A 19,669-nucleotide genomic window follows, 5' to 3' on the forward strand; every position below is an offset into this window, starting at 1 on the left:
GTATAGGTGAGAGACAACTAGGGCTGGAGCTCGGGTGGCAAGTATGTATCAGCCACAGCAGTTTTCTTTAACGTTCAGGGACATAATCTGTGTCCTTCTCTTCACACCTTTGAGCTTTATATACACACAAAACCAAGTTTATGGTAAATACAGGCAGCTTTCTTCCCTGTAAACTGGGTTTTCAGTTATGCACAGAACTGACTTCCTGTGCTGAGCTCAACTGAGAAAATGAGCCTTTTCTCTACCACTTAATTTTTGCATCATACTCTGCAGTACTTTTACATCCATATACATTATCTACCAATTTTATTTGTTCATTTTGAAATCATTTTAATCCTTTAATCAAATCTAGGAAGCATTTCTTACCATGAGCATGTTACTAATCTGTTTACAAAATTGAGATGTTCTCCTTCACAGCATTAGTTCTACAGCCATTCCTGGTGTGGAGCTCTTAGTTCTGCCTGCCTCTGCCTCTGCAGTGTTGGAAATAAAGGCCTGGGTCACCCTCCTGGACCTGATGCTACATTTTAAAAAATGAGTTGCCTGGCTGTATTATTTTTATTCTGTGTGATAACCACTAAATATATTTCTTGGTATCATGTGCTGAGAAAATGTTTATTGTGCTGTCTTTTCTCCTTAACTTAAAGTAATGTTTGTTTTTTAGCACGACACCACCGTACTGCTGTGTGGATCTGTATTCACTCCGGACTGGGGAAATGGTCAAGTCCATTCAGTTTAAAACACCCATTTATGATCTTCACTGTAACAAGCGGTAAGTGTTTTTCATAAGCTTATGTTCAAATTATAATGTGTCTCTTTGACATGTAGAAGGCAGGTGATTTCTAGTCATTGAATTTGAAAATAAGTTCAAATTTCTTTCCAATGAAACAGTTAAGATTTCACATTGAGTACTTTCCAGCCTCCTGATCTAGCCACGAGTTGTTATTCGATGTAGAGAGATATGAGTGGAATTTATATAAATGGAGGATCACAGGCGGTGTTCTTGAGAGTACAGGAAATCAAGTATTGGAATGGGGCGTTTCTCTTCCTTTTCAGTGGTGAGGTCAAACCTGGATGTTACATATGCAAATACTCATGCATAAAACTTCAACCTGAGCCCTTAAGCATTAGTTTGAGGACTGGGCTGCCCTCTGCCCCCTCTAACTTTATATTATTTTGTTACAAAGTCTTGCCAGGTTACCCAGGCTCTCCTTGGTCTTGTTGTCCTCTGGGCTTAGTGTCTTCAGTGTTGGGTTTTAGGCATGCATGACTGCATTTTGCCTAATGATTTAGTATGCTTTTTTATTCCTTAACATTTCACAATAGTGGTTGTGATCAGTTTTCTTTCTTTAAAATTATGAGAAAATATTCAAATGTAGATTAAGCTGTGTGAATTCTAGTGTTAATAACATTTTTACACAAGCTGTTAGAGAAGAAAGAATCTTAGGAATTCAGTCTGTGTGGCACTTTGCTTCATAGGAGGGAAGAGAAAAACCTTGACCAGAGTCAGAGATACCAAGTGCAAATCTTCTGCCACTAAGAGCAGACACTTAAGATGGGAGAGTGGCTCTGTGAAAAACAGCTCCAGGAATTCAACCCCAAGAACCCAGGGAGGAACCACAGGCACCGGTTGCCCTAACAATCCTAAGGCAAGGTGGGAGGCAGGGCCAGCGGAATCCTGGGATGCTCATGGGCCCGCTAGTCTGGGTACAAGATGCCTCTAAGGAGGTGGAGCATGAGGAAGGATATCTGACATTGTCTTTTGAGCTCCGCACACATCCACACCGTTCTGACAGTATGTCCATGCCAACCCACATTCTCAAAAATGAGTGTAAATAAGTAAATCTTACAAAAAAGCCCCAAACATGGGGCATAAGAAATTTGTCTTTTGTGTGTGGGAAGCCCTGAAATCAATTCTGTGTCTGTGAGTACACTCAAACTCAAGTTGCGAGTTGTAGATGCCGAGGAAGGACTTAGTGAACTAGAAACAGTACACTGTGTTCACCCTGTCTCAGAGCTGTGTGGGGAACGGTTTGCGGCCAGGAACTTTCCAAGCTTTCCCAAATGGATTTATTAGAATGCAACATCAGAATATACATTCTTTCTTTATATATTATAAATTCATGAACATTTACACAGAGCAGCAAAACTCTGACTCTTTTTTTGTTTAAATTGTTTGCTGAACTTAAGTTAGAGAGGAAATCAACAATATATAGTTGCTGTTTAAATATTAATACCATAGTGTATGTGTAGCCAAAAGCTTCACAGTAAAGCTCCTGATTCCCCCCAAATCTTCATAGTCACCTGGGTCTGGACCTGCCTTTCTTCAGAAAGCACACAGATCCTTAACAGCTGCACACAAAATCACCACAGCTGTATTACACAATGATTCAGGAGTGAATGCTGTAACTACACAGGACAATTCTGAGATCCGCAACAAGGGTTCAGGAGACCTTTTAGGACAATGTCAGAGATCCTTCCTCATGCTCCACCTCCTCAGAGGCAAGTATATAGCTGACAGGTACCTGAGAGAATCCTCAGAGACTGGGGATTCGTGCAGGACCAGATGGGTGTGTGTATGCAAACTCTTTTTTTTTTTTTTTTTTTTTTTGTGCAGTGCAGCATTTTCTGGGCAAAAGTGTGCAGAGGGGAGGTGAGCACAGTCCTGTGGTTCAGGGTAGCAGCACTAACACAGAGGCCCCTCCTGCCTTCATCAGGGGCTCTGGACCTTTTGAGGGCTGACTAGGTATCTCAGTGCGTACTTCCGGGACTGTTCACGAAGAGGTTCATTCAGGGAGTTCTCAGAATGACCTGCTGTTGTCATCTCCACTTGATTTGATGATGAGACTTTAGTCAGGTACTATAAAGTCATGGGAGAGGAAGTGCAGACACTGTTTCTGTGAAGTCATTTCAGTAATTACATAATTTAAGTAAAGCAACTATTGTGACTTAAAATATTCCTGATGCTGTTACACGTTTTCCTTTCTGCTGTCAGAATTGAGTTCCTCCACCCCGAGTGTCAGGCTGCTCACACAAGCAGGTGACTAGAACAGTGTGAGAGTGCCAGTAGCTGTTCACAGAGCAGGCCCTCCTGTTTGCCACCTGATTGGCCGACACAAGTTCACAGCTTTAGATGGACTGAGATAAGAGATGCAGCCCGCAGCACTGGGGAGCAGGGGAGGAAGCCCTCTCTCCACTACCCACAGTGTGAAGAGGAGCAGAGACCAGGCATGTCAGTCCTGCTAGTGGATTGACGCACACTGAAAGCACAGATAGCAATGTGCTCAAGGCCTAGCCCCCTTGATGCTGAAAGGTGTTGAGAGTGGCATGCACCAAGCACATCTGGTCTTTCAAGGCAGGGTTCCTCAATGTAACGAGCCCTGGCTGTCCTTTTGCCACCACGCCTGGCCCACCAAGCACTTCTGACTGGGTGTACCAAGTTAACTCAGTGCAGGGAGAATTAATATTGGTCTGTAGAGATTATGCAGTTTGCTGGACATGCTGACACAGCCATGTAATTCCAGAACATGAGTGATAAGGCAGGAGGACATCCTCTTCTAAGTCGCCAGCCTGAGGCTAGTCTGTGATACATGTCACCGTCTCATAAATCCAAGCGGGAAGAAGGAAAAGAGGCACTAAAAATAAGAAAAAGTTACTGGAGCCCATGAGCATAGGAAAGAAGAGTAGAAAGTTTAACAGGAAGCCAGATGGATCTATACATTTCCTGAAGAGCATAAATTTATGTATACAGAGCCCAAGAGACAAAACTATTTTCAGGTAAAACCCAAGGCCAATGAGGACAACTCGGCGACAATATGTCCCGAGAGAGTGCATTCTGTGCAGTGGGCAGCGGAGTGCTGTGCGCTGGAGCCGTGGGTCTCTGCTTCCCACCCTTGCAGTCTAATTCCACTTCTTATGTAACATGTGCTTTTATGTGGTTTCAGTTGTGCATGATTGCAGGCTACCATGTGTGGCTGCTCACTCTGGTGAATGCCCTTTTATTCCTTGTATCCGAACTGGAGCATGTATGACAGATTTCCTTGGCTTCCATAAAACTCCCATCATCATGGTCTTTACCCTCATTAGTAATTTTCAGTGCTTGGGATTGAACCCATGGCCTCACAGGTGCTATATAGCCTGTTACCATTAGGGTCCTGACCATACCTTTCCGCTTCAATGTGTAGATTAGGCTCATCTTGAATACCCTGTTCTTCTATGTTTGCCTCTGAGTACCTGGGATTATAAGTCTGCCCCACAGGCCTAGCTGTCATCCATATCTTTCCATCCTTATTAGATATGTCCTTCCAGGTACCACCTCAAGGTCTGAAAGTAGGAACTGTCATTTGTCCTTGGTTGACCTCTGTTCCTGTTCTAGTTAACCGTAGTTCCTATGATTTGATGTATCAGGGTCAGTCTTCACATTGGACTCACTGAACCCATCTTCTAAAACCATTGGCCAAAGGTTTGTTCCACCCACCTCTTCTTTCCTATTGCGTATAGAGCTTGATCAGTTCTCACTACACCTGCTTCCATCCTGATCTAACCCACTGTCTGTATGCTGTTTCAATGTCTGTATTCCACCAGGCACACCCACTTTTATTATACTACCAAAATTTATCCCTCAAGTTTAAGGTGGACATGAGTTCTCTCTGCTCTGAATTCTCCTGTGCACTCCTTCCTGTAGCTGACAGTAATGTGTCACACCTTTTTGCTCCCTGCTCACCTGACTTTATCTACTGAGAGTTTCTTCCTTGCCATCTGGTGTCCTGTTTCTTGTAAATGTAAAACTTTTCTACCTCAGAATTGTATACACACCGGGGTTTTAGTTAGGCGCTTTTCATGATTTCTGATGGATGACAGGGTGGAGTGTGGTGCGGAGAAGGCAAGCAGAACAATTTATTGCCAGATCCAGATCTAGGACCAGAGCCCCGGCTAGTTAGTATTAAAAATTCTTTTTGGTACTTTAAAAATTGTTTAGCATTTTATTCATGGACATTACATTTTGCTGGTATAGTTTTCGGTTATCTTTGTCTTTATTGACCCCTGGGCACTAGGCTGTTTGTAGCGATTGTGTTTGATCTGTGTGGTGACTGGAGTGTCGGGCGATAGGTGAGGACGGAGCTCTTTCTCCTTTCTTTTATCAGTCCTGCCAGGTTTATAAGTGGAATTGGTGGAATGCATGACCCCTTCCTCCTCTTCCTCCTCCTCCTCCTTTTTTTTTTTTTTTTTTAAATTCCGGTGCCCATTTGCTTACTTTGAGTTTCTGTTATTGGTCCCATCTATATATGTTTGGTTATGTTTTGTGATTATGCCACTCTTTTATGCACTGACTGTGACTAGTGGCAAGTACTGCAGTGACTTGCATGCAACCTTAACTTGGTTGGTTACTATTTATATTCTTATTCTTCCACTTTACAGATTTAAGGTACTTTTAAAAATAGGATACTTGAAATTATCTGTGTTTTTATATATTGATTTACGTATAATTTAGCTTGATTATTTTGTAGTTTCATGGTCTCTTGATTTCATAATTTTTCAGATACGATCTTACTATATATATAGTTTGAGGAGCTCTTGAACTTTTGATCCTCCTTCCTCAGCCTGCTGGCCTGCTTCACCACGCCTGGGGAAGGGAAGGTTCTGCTCACTGAATAGGGTCTGGCTTTGTTTGTTTGTTTGTTTTTAAATTTTTTTTGTGCACTCCATTATGTGACTTTTTAAAAAAAATGATGGATATTGTCTGTGAGGGAACAACAGGAACCTTGATACTGCCTCTGTAAGGTGCTGGGAGTGTGAGGAGTTGAGGAAGGATGTGGGAGGGCTTGGGACAGTCTTTACAGATAGGACACAAATGAAGTTTGTATTGTGTACTTTATGGGGACAATGTCTCTGTCTATTATATATGCACAAGTGTATAATATATAGAACATTCCACAGATTATGTAATTAGTAACAATAAAACAGCTAACAAACACCAGATGAGTTTTCAACAGACAGCTGAATAATAATAGCAATGGCATAATAGGAGTAATAGTATTTAGAATTCTTCTGCATCAGTAAGTGGAAGTTTTCTACTTTTACAAGACTTGTTTGGTGTGTTTTTACACAATAAATCATAATATTTTCCTGATCAGTTTTTAGCATTTGTCAATTAGATTTGCATGTTAAGTTAAAATAAGATTTATTTGGATTATCTAATATTAAGGATGATTTTTTAAAATAATCATTAAGTTTGTGTTTTTTGTATTTCTGCAAGAAATAGTAAACTCTTAATTCAATATTTGTGATGTATTTTAGCAATTTTACCTTACATCAAAGTATTAGTGGAATTATACATTCTTTATTTTACAAATTATTACCCTGATTATTTGTAAACTTTGTTCTCTGAAATTACTGTTTATGCCGATTGTTGCTAAATTCTAATATACTGACTCATTGAGAAATTCTGACTTATGCTCACTGCAAATGTCTCTGGTTTTGTTGGATGTGCTGAGAAATTCTACAATCTTTAGAGCGATAGATTACATAAAGCCATTTTATATTTAATGCTGCCTTTAAATATCATTGAACACTGCTTTTAGTAAGCACCCAACTGGTTAATGTTATTCATTCTCAATGCCGTCTGTTTAATTTGAGAATATGAAAATGAAAGTGTTTGTAGGCCACTTTTCAGCTGTAGAATAACTGTCACTTTCTTTGTTTATATGAAAATTTTCATTGTTTTTACTTTGAGATTTTTAGAGTTTGCTTTTTTTATTCTATGTATTAAAATGTTCTGTTTTAAACGTATAATTTAATTATTTATGATTCAGTTCATAGAATCTCACGTTTACTCACGTCCCTTTTCCGGTTTTTTCCTCTTTACTTTTAGGATCCTCGTCGTAGTCTTGCAGGAGAAAATTGCTGCCTTTGATAGCTGTACTTTCACAAAAAAATTTTTTGTCACAAGTATGTACCAAATCCTTTTACTTTGTGTCTTGTGCGTTTGTGTCTCTGTTGCTGACTTGATGCTGTCAGCCATGGGTTTCGACACTGCCTCCTCCTGTGATTCCTGTGGGCACCATTACTTATAAGGCAGAGTGCTTTCCTGGTCTTTCTGTACACGGTGTAAGGTTTTCTCCTGCACTTGAACTGAGTGGTTCTCACTGGTTGCTGTAGCTGTTTTTATGAAGCTGCTGTCACATCACTAAATGTTATGCATACTTAAAAAAGTGACCGGTGGTGCTGTGGGAAGGGTTTTCCATTTGCACTTTTCACTCTCCCCTGTCTTGCTCCGTGACTTTCACTGCTGTCAGGAGCTCAGAAATTAGCATAGCATCTAGTTTCAAGCTGTTTTCAAACATGAATTCAGTGCTAGGTTTTAAAGAGAAGGAGAGGATTGAAATGGGAGGGTGGGAAGTAAGGGATAGATAGATAATATTGAGAGCTGCAATATGCAGGCTTGCCATACTCATTTGTACAGGACAGAGACAATCCGGACATGCCAACCAGGGTCAGCTAGCTGTCCTGTACCCTAGTGAGTCTGTGACAGAGCAGTTTTTTAATTTTGTTTTTCCTGCAGCCAACTAAGTTAACAGTTTTCCCCAGTGAGTCCGATATGTATATCTTACAGAAATAGTTTAGTGGGTCTCCATTTTGCAGTGAACTTGAAATACATTACAGACTTACACAGATGTTTGCCGAGTAGCTACCCTATATCAGGCTTCAGGTAGTAGTGTATATCGATATTGTTCCTTTACTTAATGGACAATTTCTTTGTTATAACTGCACTATATATTATAGATAATTACATGCATCTGGTACTATATTCAGTAAGATGTGACAATTCAGTACAGTGCATGTGTCACATTTTGTAGACCATAAAGAATTGTAAAACTGTCCTATCCCCTCATTCCCTTAATTGTTTTCTCTGACTTTGTGATTATTACTATTTTCAGTGCTAGGAGTCTCTGTGGAGTCCCTTCTAACTTGACCCCAGCGTATATTCCTTGGTTGTTACTTCTCCATCAATTCAGGGTCTTACAACATTAAAGGGTGACGGAGACTAACAGGATTGGCTTTCTTTCTTTCTTTCTTTCTTTCTTTCTTTCTTTCTTTCTTTCTTTCTTTCTTTCTTCCTTCCTTCCTTCCTTCCTTCCTTCCTTCCTTCCTTCCTTCCTTTCTTTTTTTTTTTTTCCAGACAGGGTTTCTCTGTATAGTCCTGGCTGTCCTGGAACTCACCAGGACAGCCAGGTGAGTTCCAGGTTGGTCTCAAACTCAGAAATTTGCCTGCCTCTGCCTCCCAAGTGCTGGGATTAAAGGCGTGTGCCACCACTGCCGGGCCTTTTTAAATTTTTTTTTATCCTTATCCATATGACAGAGTCAGGCTTGACTGGAACTCAGACATCTCCAGCTTGGCTTCCTGACCTAACTTACTGAGTTATAATTTACTTTTTAAGTGGATATTTAGCTGCAAAATCAGCAATTCATTTAACATACACTTTAAAATATACTTTCATTATGGACAAATAATTAAGCCAGGTAGGCTTAGGGTATGTTTTATTGGTATGGTATTTAGTTAGCAACTTAGTTAGCAAATGCATGTAGCCTTTTCATGAGTGCTAGCAACACATACATAATTATATTAATTACATTTTTATATTATCTGTTTATATTTATATTAACTGTTTGACTTAAAGAACACAGAGGCTTAATTATTTTGTAACATTCAAATTAAAACAAATATATAATTTTTGTTATTTATTATTAGCATTGGATTAATATTTTATACTTAATATTTTGGATGCACTGAAGAAGCTAGAGTTGGTGATTTGCACTCTATATTTCAATGAAATTTCTTTGTATTAATGCTAATATAATAACGTAGATTTATTTATTTACTTATTTATTATCCTTTCCCCTCCTGTCCTTCCTCCTCCCATCTCCTCCTTCCCTTTCTCTCTTGTCTTGTTCTGTTTCTTCCCTTTCAACAGAATCTTTCTCAGTTTGTACCCACAATAACAGTAAAGTTGTCATCCTTCTGCCTCAGCCCCTGAGTGGGTTATAGGCATTTCTTACTGTTTTTTTTCCCTCTCTAGTCTTTATTTCTTTGTCTTTTTCCATCCTTGTGTGTGTGTCTCAGTGGGTGTTCCTTACTGAATATTTCTAAATATTTAACCTTGCATTTCTGTACCCTTGCATAGTATGTGAATTGTTCAGAGATGAGCAAGTGTCTACAGTATTTCTGGTCCCTTGTAAGTGACATACAACTGACAGCTAAGCCATTATTGTCATGTATTCTGTCACCAGGGGATTCTCACATACTCTCTCAGAATATGTGCAATGACGCTTATGTACTGGGGATGCCTTAAAGAGATTACAGTCATTCTGACAAACTAATAGAGAGATGAGGCAGGAGGATTTCAAGTTCAAGTCATGTCCATGTAATTTAGTGAGAAACTTTTTCAATAAAAAGTAAAAAGGAACTGGGGTTGGATATATTAGGGCACTTGTGTAGCTTGTGTGAGGCACTGGGCTCAGTCCCCAGAACTGAAAAAGAAAGAAATAATCCAATCCAATCCAAACCAAACCAAACCAAACCAAACCAAACCAAACCAAACCAAACCAAACCAAACTAAACCAAGCAAACAAACAAACAAATCATCAAGTGTTTAGAAAACAACAATAGGAACCTTTGATTTCTTGCTTCCTACCATAAGTAATGCCTGCAGTCAGTCCTTGTCCCTGTCGTACACCCCTCTGGGACTTAGCGGTCTCAGTTCTGAACTCCAGGGATTGAGTTTATCCAAGTGACTTGTAGTTAACAAAGATTGATGACATTCAGCAAGAGTTAGGATCATTGCATCACACCATCATTCAATACATTTAAGTCATGATTTCTGGCATGGTGGTGGCTTCTACCTGAAATTCTAGCATTTCGGAAGCAGAAACAAAATAATTGCTGAGAATTTGAAGCCTGGGCTACATAAGTGTGTTCCAGGACAGCTTTAGCTATTGAGACTCTATTTCAAATAAAGCAAAATTTAACATACCCTCACCACTAATAAAAACATTTCAAACCAAATTCAGTGTGATTAAATTCATATGCAGTTGGCAAACAGTGCCACTCCATAACGTTATTGAGCCTTGTTTTTCTCCAGTTTCTACTCCAGACTTTCAGGTAGTTTCTTAACTGTTTAAGTTGATACAGATCTCACGTATTTTTCTATGCTTTAATTTTGATTGATGCAGAGATTGACAGAGGTGTTGGGAGGTGGGCACACTGCATTGGCTTTTGAGGTAGCGCATTCGCCTGTAGCATGTGTCTGCTCTTCATTTATTATACCCACTGTGGTAGTTTGTATGTTAAAAAGTGTTTCATGTAGTTCAGGGTGGCCTCATCTTTATCTCCATGCCTCCATTTTTGGAGTGCTGGGATTATAGGTCTGTCATGCCTAGTTTTACAGTGCTGTAGATGGAGCCTGTAGTTTGGCATGAGGCAGGGAAGGCATATACCAACTCAGCTGCATCTCCAGCCTGGTACTTTGTTCAGAAAGAAGTAAGATTGTGCCCTGCGAAGAGTTACGAGATCTCTACTTAGTGAGGATGTCATTTTGATCGTGCAGACATTTAGCTTCTGAAGTAGAATGGGAAGCTTTTGCATAATGCAGCCTTAGCTGAAGGCCTTAGTTATGCATGAAAACAATGTGAGTATTGTAAAATGAGCAGAGTCTTCGGTGCCCATCAGAGCGGGCATCATGGGGATTTGTGCCAAAGAGTAGATGGACGGGGTAAAGGGAGCTGATAGAGAACTGGTAACAGAGCGCATCCAACAGGACAAGAAAGGAGACACCTTTGTTTGGATGTACAGAGAAGTTGGACTTAAGCAGCTGTCCAGTGTGGAAATCTAAAACCCAGGGATGATTAGGAAAACAAAAGACAAAGACTGATAGATGTCATTAGTAGTCATTTAAGGATCCTTTGAAGTTGAAAGGCAGATGCAGTCTCCAGAGAGACCAGAGTGTCTGATAAACAGTCTCCTTGCATCTGCCTGTGTTTTCAGTTTGAGAAGGAAAGTTACTTTGTGCAGTCCTAATGTTATTAGTGTTAGAATGTCTGTTCTTTGTTTATGTTAATGATGAGCAACACATGGAACACATGGAAATGAGTTTAAAGTAGCTTTAAAATGCAAAATTATAATTTCGGGTAAGAGAAGCTTGCTTGATTTATATATTTTTCATTTTGGGAAGGCAGTGCCTTGGTATTTATCCAGGCTGCCTTGTAACTACCACTCCCTACGTTTGTAGTATGAATCAGAAAGGATTGGTAAGCCCTGCCTTCTGGGTCAGTTTATATGTTAAATTTACCTCAGTGGCTTTGGGTTATTCATAAGGCAAGAGGGCTTCTCTGCTGTTTCCTGGTCCTGTGCAGAAGACTACACATATGTATATGTGTGGTGACCTCAACTGTCGCTTTCTGTTCACTGCCCGTTATTCCCACCTCTTGAGATCTTGGATGGCATAGTGCTCAAAATCATACGTTTCATATACACACAGACGAACAGAGAAAAAATACAGTTTCTCTAAGCTCACAGAACCTTAAAAGGTTAATCATAGGCATGATGTCTCAGTCAGCTTCCAAATTGTGTGCATATTTCTGGGTTGCGCTCAGAGTACTCTGATCTAACATTGGATCTTATGGCTGCTGTCTAAAAGAGCTTAGAGATATCCTTCGGCCCTGTTTGCAGCCTTCATTATCCCTCCACCCTCTCACTGTCTGTGTCCTTCCTCTCCCCTTCCACTCCCCTTTCACCCCTTAGCCTGGGTTTATGTAGTCCTTATACTCCTGCCTTTGCTTTCCAAGGGTGGTTTATAGACACACCCACCATCACACCTGATCATCAGTTCTTAGTTCTTGTATAATAATCCTAAATTTCATGGGTATTAGACATGTATCTGTAAATCGATAATGGAAACTGCTTTCTGTATCCTTCTGGAATGTTATGGGTGCCATTCGTGTGAACCTGAGAACATTCCAGCTTTTATGTGTATGCGTGTTTTCTGTTTTCTTGTCTATGAACATTTGATTGCAAGTTTTTGTAATTATATATATTTTCCTGATGGTCAGTTATTCTGGTTACTTTTCATACCTTTGATAATTTATGCCTTAGTTCATTTTTAATTTAAAAGTATCTCAATATTGACTTGTTTTCTAAAATGTGTCACCTGTCACTTCTAGGTTACAGATATATGTCCCTCCATTCTGCTGCTTGTCCTTTTACTTCCTGATTCTGTTTTGAGTGTTTTGACTGTATCTGTATATTTGTGTTATATGTGTACCTTCTGCATACAGATGGCAGAGCAAGGATTGGATCTCTGGCCCTGAGTTTATAGGAGATTGTAAGCCATGTGGGTACTGGTATTGAACCGAACTCCTCTGCAGATGTTCTTAACCACTGCGCCATCTCTCCAGCGCCTGTTTTTCATATTGATGGGGTTCTTTAAAAAATTTTTTCAGCCAAAGCTGTGTATTGTCAAATGTATGAAACTGTTATTCTAAACCTGAGGACACACGCAGAGTTCCTCATTTTGGTTTTTATTTGTTTTGTTTTTAGAGACAAGGTTTCTCTGTTTAGCCTTGGCTGCTCTGGAACTTACGCTGTAGACCTGGTTTGCCTCCAACTCAGAGGTCCATCTACCTCTGCCTCCCTAGTGCTAGGACTAAAGGCGTGCAGGTCACACCTGGCTTCATGTTGTACTTTTAAATATCATCTTTTCTGAACAAATTAAACAGTTTTTTTAAAGATTTATTTTACTATTTTTATGTTTATGAGTCTTTAGCCTGATGTCCTTAAAGGTCAGAAGAAAGCTTCAGACCCCCTGTGACTAGGGCTGCAGAAGGCTGAGGGATGCCATGGGGATATGGGGTGGAACTGAGCTGGGTCCCTTGCAAGAACAAGAAGTGCTCTTAACTGCTCATCAGTCTTATAGCTCTGAAGGACTTTTTGTATGTGGTGTCCAGGTTCATTAGCATATAGGTAACTTTGACCATTGATTTGCTTGAGTATGTTTGTTAAAGGTTAGTGGACTGAGGTGGGCATGATGGGGTAGTGTTACCTTTAGCCTCTGTGTTGGCTTTTGGGAGGAAGAGGCAGGCAGATCCGCAGAGTTTGAGGTCTTTCTGGTCCTCTCAGGCCTATAGGCCTCAGAGTATTGAAGTCTTGTTTTCCTAACTATGTTCAAGTTATACCTCTGTTCAGAACAGCTTTCTGGCCTGCTTTCTGGTAAAATTGCATCATTTTCTTGTGCCTTTAAGATTCTTTACTCGAACAAGAAATTAGGCCAGTCTCCCTGCAACCCCCCTTCCTCAGTGCCCTTAGTGTTCCCATTAACTGTGTGGTCACTACAATTGTCTTCGGTGGGATAGGAATTGATATGGGGATCTTGGATTCTATCTATCTTGATTTTAATTTGAAAGCCCCAGTTCTGCTAATGCCCAGTTGCCTCTGTTTACTTTTTAAAATGGCATTGTAAACATCTTTGAATTCCTTGTAATATTTCAGAGTTTTAAATCTCTACTCTCGACACAGTTCACTTGTTTTTATAGTTAGCTAGAGGTCACAGTTAATTGTTAGAGGCGTTATGCTTATAAGTCTGGGATAATGATCTGTGGCTGATTCTACCTGAAAAATAGTGTTTTGAAAACAATTTTACGCCACTACTCTGAGAGCCTGGAGCCAGTAGGTGTCTTCCTTAGGTTGGAATCAAAGAAGATTTGGAGAAGCATCATGTATCAGTGGGAATGGTTATGGGAGTTGATTTAAAATTAGGTTGTTTAGATTTTTAGGTTTTTTTTTGAGGCAATCTTTCTTGGTTTTAGTTCAGTCTCTAGTCTTAGCATGGACTATATGTCCTGCTGTCTCCTAAACCTTCCTTTTTGGTTTTTAAAGCTAATTCTGGAGAATAACTACCTCTAATGTGATTTTAGCATTTAGATGTCTCATTATAACAGAAATGATGCGAATTTCAAATCTCCAAGTACTTCATACTACATAGTAGGGCACTTTTGTTTGTGTGTGTTGTCTTTGTACAGTCTTTAGGATGCCCGCGTTTTCTGTGTGCCAGCACAACATGCCTTCAGCAGTGACAGCACCATCCTGAATCCCTAGACACCCTGATAGGCAGGAGAGATCAAACATGAAGAGAAGAGGGCAGATCCCTGTGAGCCCCTAACTAAGAACTTAGAAGTAACAATAGTAGGCACATCCTAGCACACTCGTTGGTTTCAGCAGCTGGTACTGGGAGAAGACATGCTAGCAGACTATATGACATCATCTGGTTTTCCCGCATCCTGCTACAGAGGCATCCTTTGATGTTGCTCACTGCCCACTGCCCACGTTTCTTCACCCTCCCTTTCTACCGTTGTAGCATCATTTTCTTTCTGATACGTTTGCACATGGTTATAATTGCTCTTTCGCCCTTCCTACCATTTTAGACTTTCCTGTCCTCTCCAAAAAGTCTTATTAAATTTTTGAACTTTACTTAGGAACTTGCGTCATTTCCTTGTAACTTAATCTTGTTCTTCAGGAATTACAGTATAGAGGCTTTAGTTAATGAAACGTGACTTCCAGGTCTTCCTGCTTTAGTTGCAGGAGAGTCACTAAGAAGTGGGGAAAGTATAAGTATTTAAGTATTATAATAAGGACTATTGGGGGCTGGTGAGATGGCTCAGTGGGTAAGAGCACCCGACTGCTCTTCTGAAGGTCCGGAGTTCAAATCCCAGCAACCACATGGTGGCTCACAACCACCCGTAATGAGATCTGATGCCCTCTTCTGGTGTATCTGAAGACAACTACAGTGTACTTACATATAATAAATAAATAAATCTTTAAAAAAAAAAAAAAAGGACTATTGGGCTGGGCATGGTTGTGCACGCATTTGACCCCAGCACTTGGGAGGCAGAAACAGGCAGATTCGTATGAGTTCAAGCCTACTTGGTCTACGTAGTGAATTTCACGACAGCCAGGAGTACATAGAGAGACCCTGCCCCAAAGCAAAACAAATCAATGAATACTATTATTTGAATTTTAAGTAGTTAAAAAATTTTTTTATTTTCCCCAAGAAGTGATACATTCATGGAAAAGGTATTATAGAAATTCTTAATACTGTTTTTTGGAACTTGCAGGTTGTTATCCTTGTCCTGGGCCAAACATGAATCCCATTGCTCTTGGGAGCCGCTGGCTTGCTTATGCAGAAAATAAGGTAAGACTTGGCCCAGATGTGGGTTAGTTTTGGTTGACTATTATTGATACTGTTGATGAATACTAGTTGTGAATGTTTTATTTTGTTTGCCTTTACTTATGCACTGCTACTCTGACTGTTAAGGATCCATAGCTGTGTCTGGTCACACATAGCTGTGTATGTAGCACTTGGAAGTCATAGTCAGGATGGTCACCTCAAGATCAGGGCTCACCTGGTGTCTTAGTTAGAGTTTTACTGCTGTTAACAGACACCATGACTCTTACAAGGGGCTGGCATATAGGTTCGGATGTTCAGTCCATTATCATCAAGGTGGGAACATGGCTGGTGTGGTACAGGAGGAGCTGAGAGTTCTACATCTTCATCTGAAGGCCACTATGACTGACTTCCAGGCAGTTCGGAGGAGTCTCTCAAAGGCCATCCATACAGTGACACACTTCTTCCAACAGGGCCACACCTTGGGCCAAGCATATTCTAACCACCATACCTGGGGTGCCCAGGCCAGCCTTATATTGTAAGCCCTAAAACAGTCCATTACCTAATTAGAGATTAGGTAATGTCCTAAAACAGAAAAATCCTATTTTCTTCCTTTGTTGTTGTGACAGGGTCTTTTCAGCTCAGGCTGAACTTGATGTCCTGAAGTAATGGGATTAGCAGCATGTGTCACCACATGGTAGTTGTCCTTAAATAAAGGCTTCGTAGAGCCTTTGTTGTTCTAATCTGGCTTCTTCACGGAACTTTTGCCCAGAGATTATTCGGTATTAATTAAAGCATTGAGATAGATTATCTTAGCAATGCTTACTAAAAGACACCAGTTTCCAGGAATAATTGTGAAGCCTTTTATCTTGACTAGATTGGAGTCATATGATACGGGAAAATTTTATTGCCCCTATACGGTCAACAACTAGATTCTATATTTGTTTTAATAATTAAAGCACACACAAGGCCTTGTAGGACACACACACACACACACGCATATATATATATATATGTGCGTGTGTATTTATATGTATTTACAGAGATATAAATATATATATTTACTATTTATATATATTAACTTGGTTTGTCATAATATTAAAGGTTGCCACACATATTTTTAATATCTTTATATATAGTCCAGTGCAAATCATAAATTTTGAATTACAAAATAAGGTATATTCTTCTTATACCATTTAGGACTCTACCTGTAAATGTAGAATAAAGTCTAAGAAGTCCTGTTGGTTTTGAGGATTAGCATTCTTGTTTCATTTTTCTTGGTTACATGGTTATTGTGTCTTGAGATTATTATGAAATAATACAAAACAGTTCTTGACAAAATCAGGATGTGGTGCAGTAAGTAAGCACTTGGTAAAGCCACAGAACTCAAATCAACTGGCCTCCGGAATGCACAGAATCAAGAATGGGCTCACAAATACCATTTTTCTAGATGAAGTCCTTAATTCCTTTTCCAAAAGCCTGTCTGCAAAAATTAAGATATTTTGCATGTTACTGAGTGCTCTATTTATACTCCTTCTCTTCTGGTCTCTTTATTTTCCCATAAAAATAGCTCTTTTCAAACGATTCTTTTCAAATAATGCAAGAGTCTTACAGTTAAATAGGGTGACATAGTGGTGTCTCCTAGTGTTTATATTCGTCATGCATTTCCCTTGAGTGCTGGAGACATGCATGAAGAAAGTGTGTAAACTGTCCCTTGGCACGTGTGGGAAGCTGCACATTTGCAGTTGGAGCTACAATTAGTTACATACTGTTTTTGTGGAGAAGCAACTCCCTTGGTAGTTGCAGGGCTTTGCAGACACACACTTGAATGTTTCCTGTCACATAATGTGAAGCAGTGTATGTATGTGCATGCTGGACAGAAAAGCTGCACAGTACAGTTACTTACATGGAGTTTTGGGCACTTGGGCCATGAGGCCTACTTTGACATTGCAAATTTGAACTAAATTTTAGAAGAACATTTTTACTCCGTGTGTTTGAGTGTATGTGTGTGTGGTTGATGTTAGGTGCCATCTTCTCTTATTCTTTTTTGAGACAAAGGTTTCACTGAACCTGAAGGTAGGCTGGTGGCCAGCATGCTTCCTGTCTTGGCTCCTCACAATCTGTGTGGCCCTGCTGGGCACTTTTGTGCTTCCCTGAAGATCCTAATTCACGTGTGCATAGTTGCAAATGCTCTTACCCACAGAACCATTTTCCTGGATCTTCTTTCTCCTTGCACTTATTAAAGGTTTTATTTTACTGTTTTTATTTGTTTGTGAGTTGCTTGTGTGTTGTGTGTATCTGTCTGTGTGTGGGTATGTGCATATCTGCAAGTGCCCTAGGAGGCCAGAGCTGTCACATCTTCCTGGAGCAATCACAGGAAGCTGGGAGTTAATTGGTAGGCTCCATCTCTCCCTCCAGTCTCTGTCTGGTTCTTTTTAGAAAGTCAGCTTTGTTCTGTGCTCCAGTGTGTGTCTTTATAGAACTCTTCAATGGAAACATCTAATATATACATACGTGCTACTTACATATAGAAAATGGGAACGTGTACATATTTGTTCATCTATATATGCACATTCTCATGATATAAATATAAAGTGTTTGTGTTCATACTGGCCCCAAGTTCCCCACTTCATCTTTCCTTTCCTTTGCATGGGAGACTTGGATGTCGGCATCTTTTATTCAGTTCCTGTATTTCAAAAGTGGTACAGAACTGCTCACCTGTTCCACCTCAACAGGCGTGCCTACTGCCACTACTGCCTGAAACTGCAGGTGCACAGTTCAGCTGTCCTCATAGGGTACAATTTGTTATGGTGTGTGTGTGTGTGTGTGTATTTGCATGTATACATGTACATAAGCATGTATGGAGCAGAGAACAATCTAGAGGAGTCATCTTTTTCCCTTTACCATGTAGTTTCTGAACATTGAACTCAGGTGTGGCAGCAAATGCCCTCATCTGCTGAGCTGTGTCACCATCTCCTCGTCTTATTTATTTATTTTTTGGTCATCTTTTTCTTCTGGTCTTCCTCCACTTTACTTGGACTATGATTTAATGTGTATAATTCCTTATATATTCATATTTTCTATACCAATATATATAATATGTTCATGTAGCTATTTATTTTCCTTTTACAAACATAAAATAGTTTATTTGCTCATTAATGGCCATGTTTCTTAAGATTATTTTATGTCCACCTATGTGCTAATTTAGTTTAAAAAATGATGTGAATATAAATTTTTGTATACTGTGTTTCTGACTATATTGGTTATTTTTCCATTTGACTTTAAATATTTTAAGTCTACTTTTAATATGAGATCATTTATTTTTACTTTTTATGTATTTTTTTTTAATATATGTATTTGCTTTGCTCTTGTTCCAATGGTGAGCTGGTTTAGTGGGCAAGGATGTTTGCTGTCCAAGAGTACTCTGATACCTTGTTGCAGGGAGCAGGTTTCAATCTTTGCAATCCTGCCTTTCTCTTTTTAAGCAGCAGGAGGCAGCAGAGGAATAATTTTCATAATTTTTGAATGTGGATCTGTGGTTGAATGAAGAAGCCATTCTTTCTATTAGCTAAAATAGTCACTTGCCACATTGTAATTTGTGACAGATATGTTTACTGATCAGATACCTTGCAATCTACTCATCGTGACTCAATAATAGCTTATCTTCATGTACCAGGTGTTCTAGTCTGTTATATTCATATTAATGTGAGGAATAAAAGGATTATATGTAAATCTGATACAGGTCATATAAGGCTGGTATTTTTTCTTGAATTAATTTCATAGGACTTGAAAATAACTATCACAATATCATATTGTCCTAATTCTCTGATGTTGACCCAACTTTAAAAATGTTCACCTGAATCTTAATTATCATCATTTTTGGCAAATACAAGCGTGTTGTTGCCAGTGAAGAGTTAGAACCCGAGTTTCTGCTGAGCACCTGAGAATTAAAATTGCGATTAACATTGATAATTGGAAGCTCAATCTGTTCGTGATGCAGTGGCCTCTCAGACATGGACAGTTTGTGTGCGTGTGTGGGCTTGGTTTCTGCACATTCTGTCCACTTTCCCACAGACACAATTGGATATGCAAATATCCTAAAATATTTGCTTGTTGTTTTAGGTTTCTTTTTATAATTTTTGTAAGGAATTAAGAGGAGAAAACATCCAATTTGCTAGTATGTCAAATATTTAATGTTAGGAAGTTATATGTAAGTCCTTTGATTATGTTTTTTTAATTTATTTATGGAAAGGCTGCCAGACCCTGAATCCTACCATTTCAGAGTTTATGAATTCTTAAAGCCTGTTCATCATGTAATTAAAACCACAGTTGAGCATGAAACTGCCTTAGTGGCACCAGAAGATTATATAAAAAGGGGTAAATGTGTCTCAGCAGGGCTTTCAGCTGTTTTGTCTGCAATACACTCAATGCAAACATTCCCACCCAGCGTCCTTATT

General features: G+C 39.5%; 1 protein-coding gene across 26 annotated transcripts in view; it reads left to right on the forward strand.

The window, feature by feature from the left end:
• The window catches only part of Bcas3 (breast carcinoma amplified sequence 3), a 472,949-nt gene that overhangs the window by 97,887 nt on the left and 355,393 nt on the right, over positions 1–19,669 (forward strand). For all 26 annotated transcript variants that reach the window (XR_001779924.2, XM_030245679.1, XM_030245680.1 and 23 more), the window contains 3 exons: positions 665–772; positions 6,872–6,948; positions 15,163–15,239. Coding sequence is in view for 25 of the 26 variants with exons in the window: in XM_030245679.1 (XP_030101539.1) it covers positions 665–772; positions 6,872–6,948; positions 15,163–15,239 (262 nt within the window). In the remaining variant the exon portion in view is untranslated. The remainder of the gene's footprint in view (positions 1–664; positions 773–6,871; positions 6,949–15,162; positions 15,240–19,669) is intronic.

The sequence above is a fragment of the Mus musculus genome, chromosome 11, assembly GCF_000001635.26.
Source record: "Mus musculus strain C57BL/6J chromosome 11, GRCm38.p6 C57BL/6J".
Taxonomy (NCBI): Eukaryota; Metazoa; Chordata; class Mammalia; order Rodentia; family Muridae; genus Mus; species Mus musculus.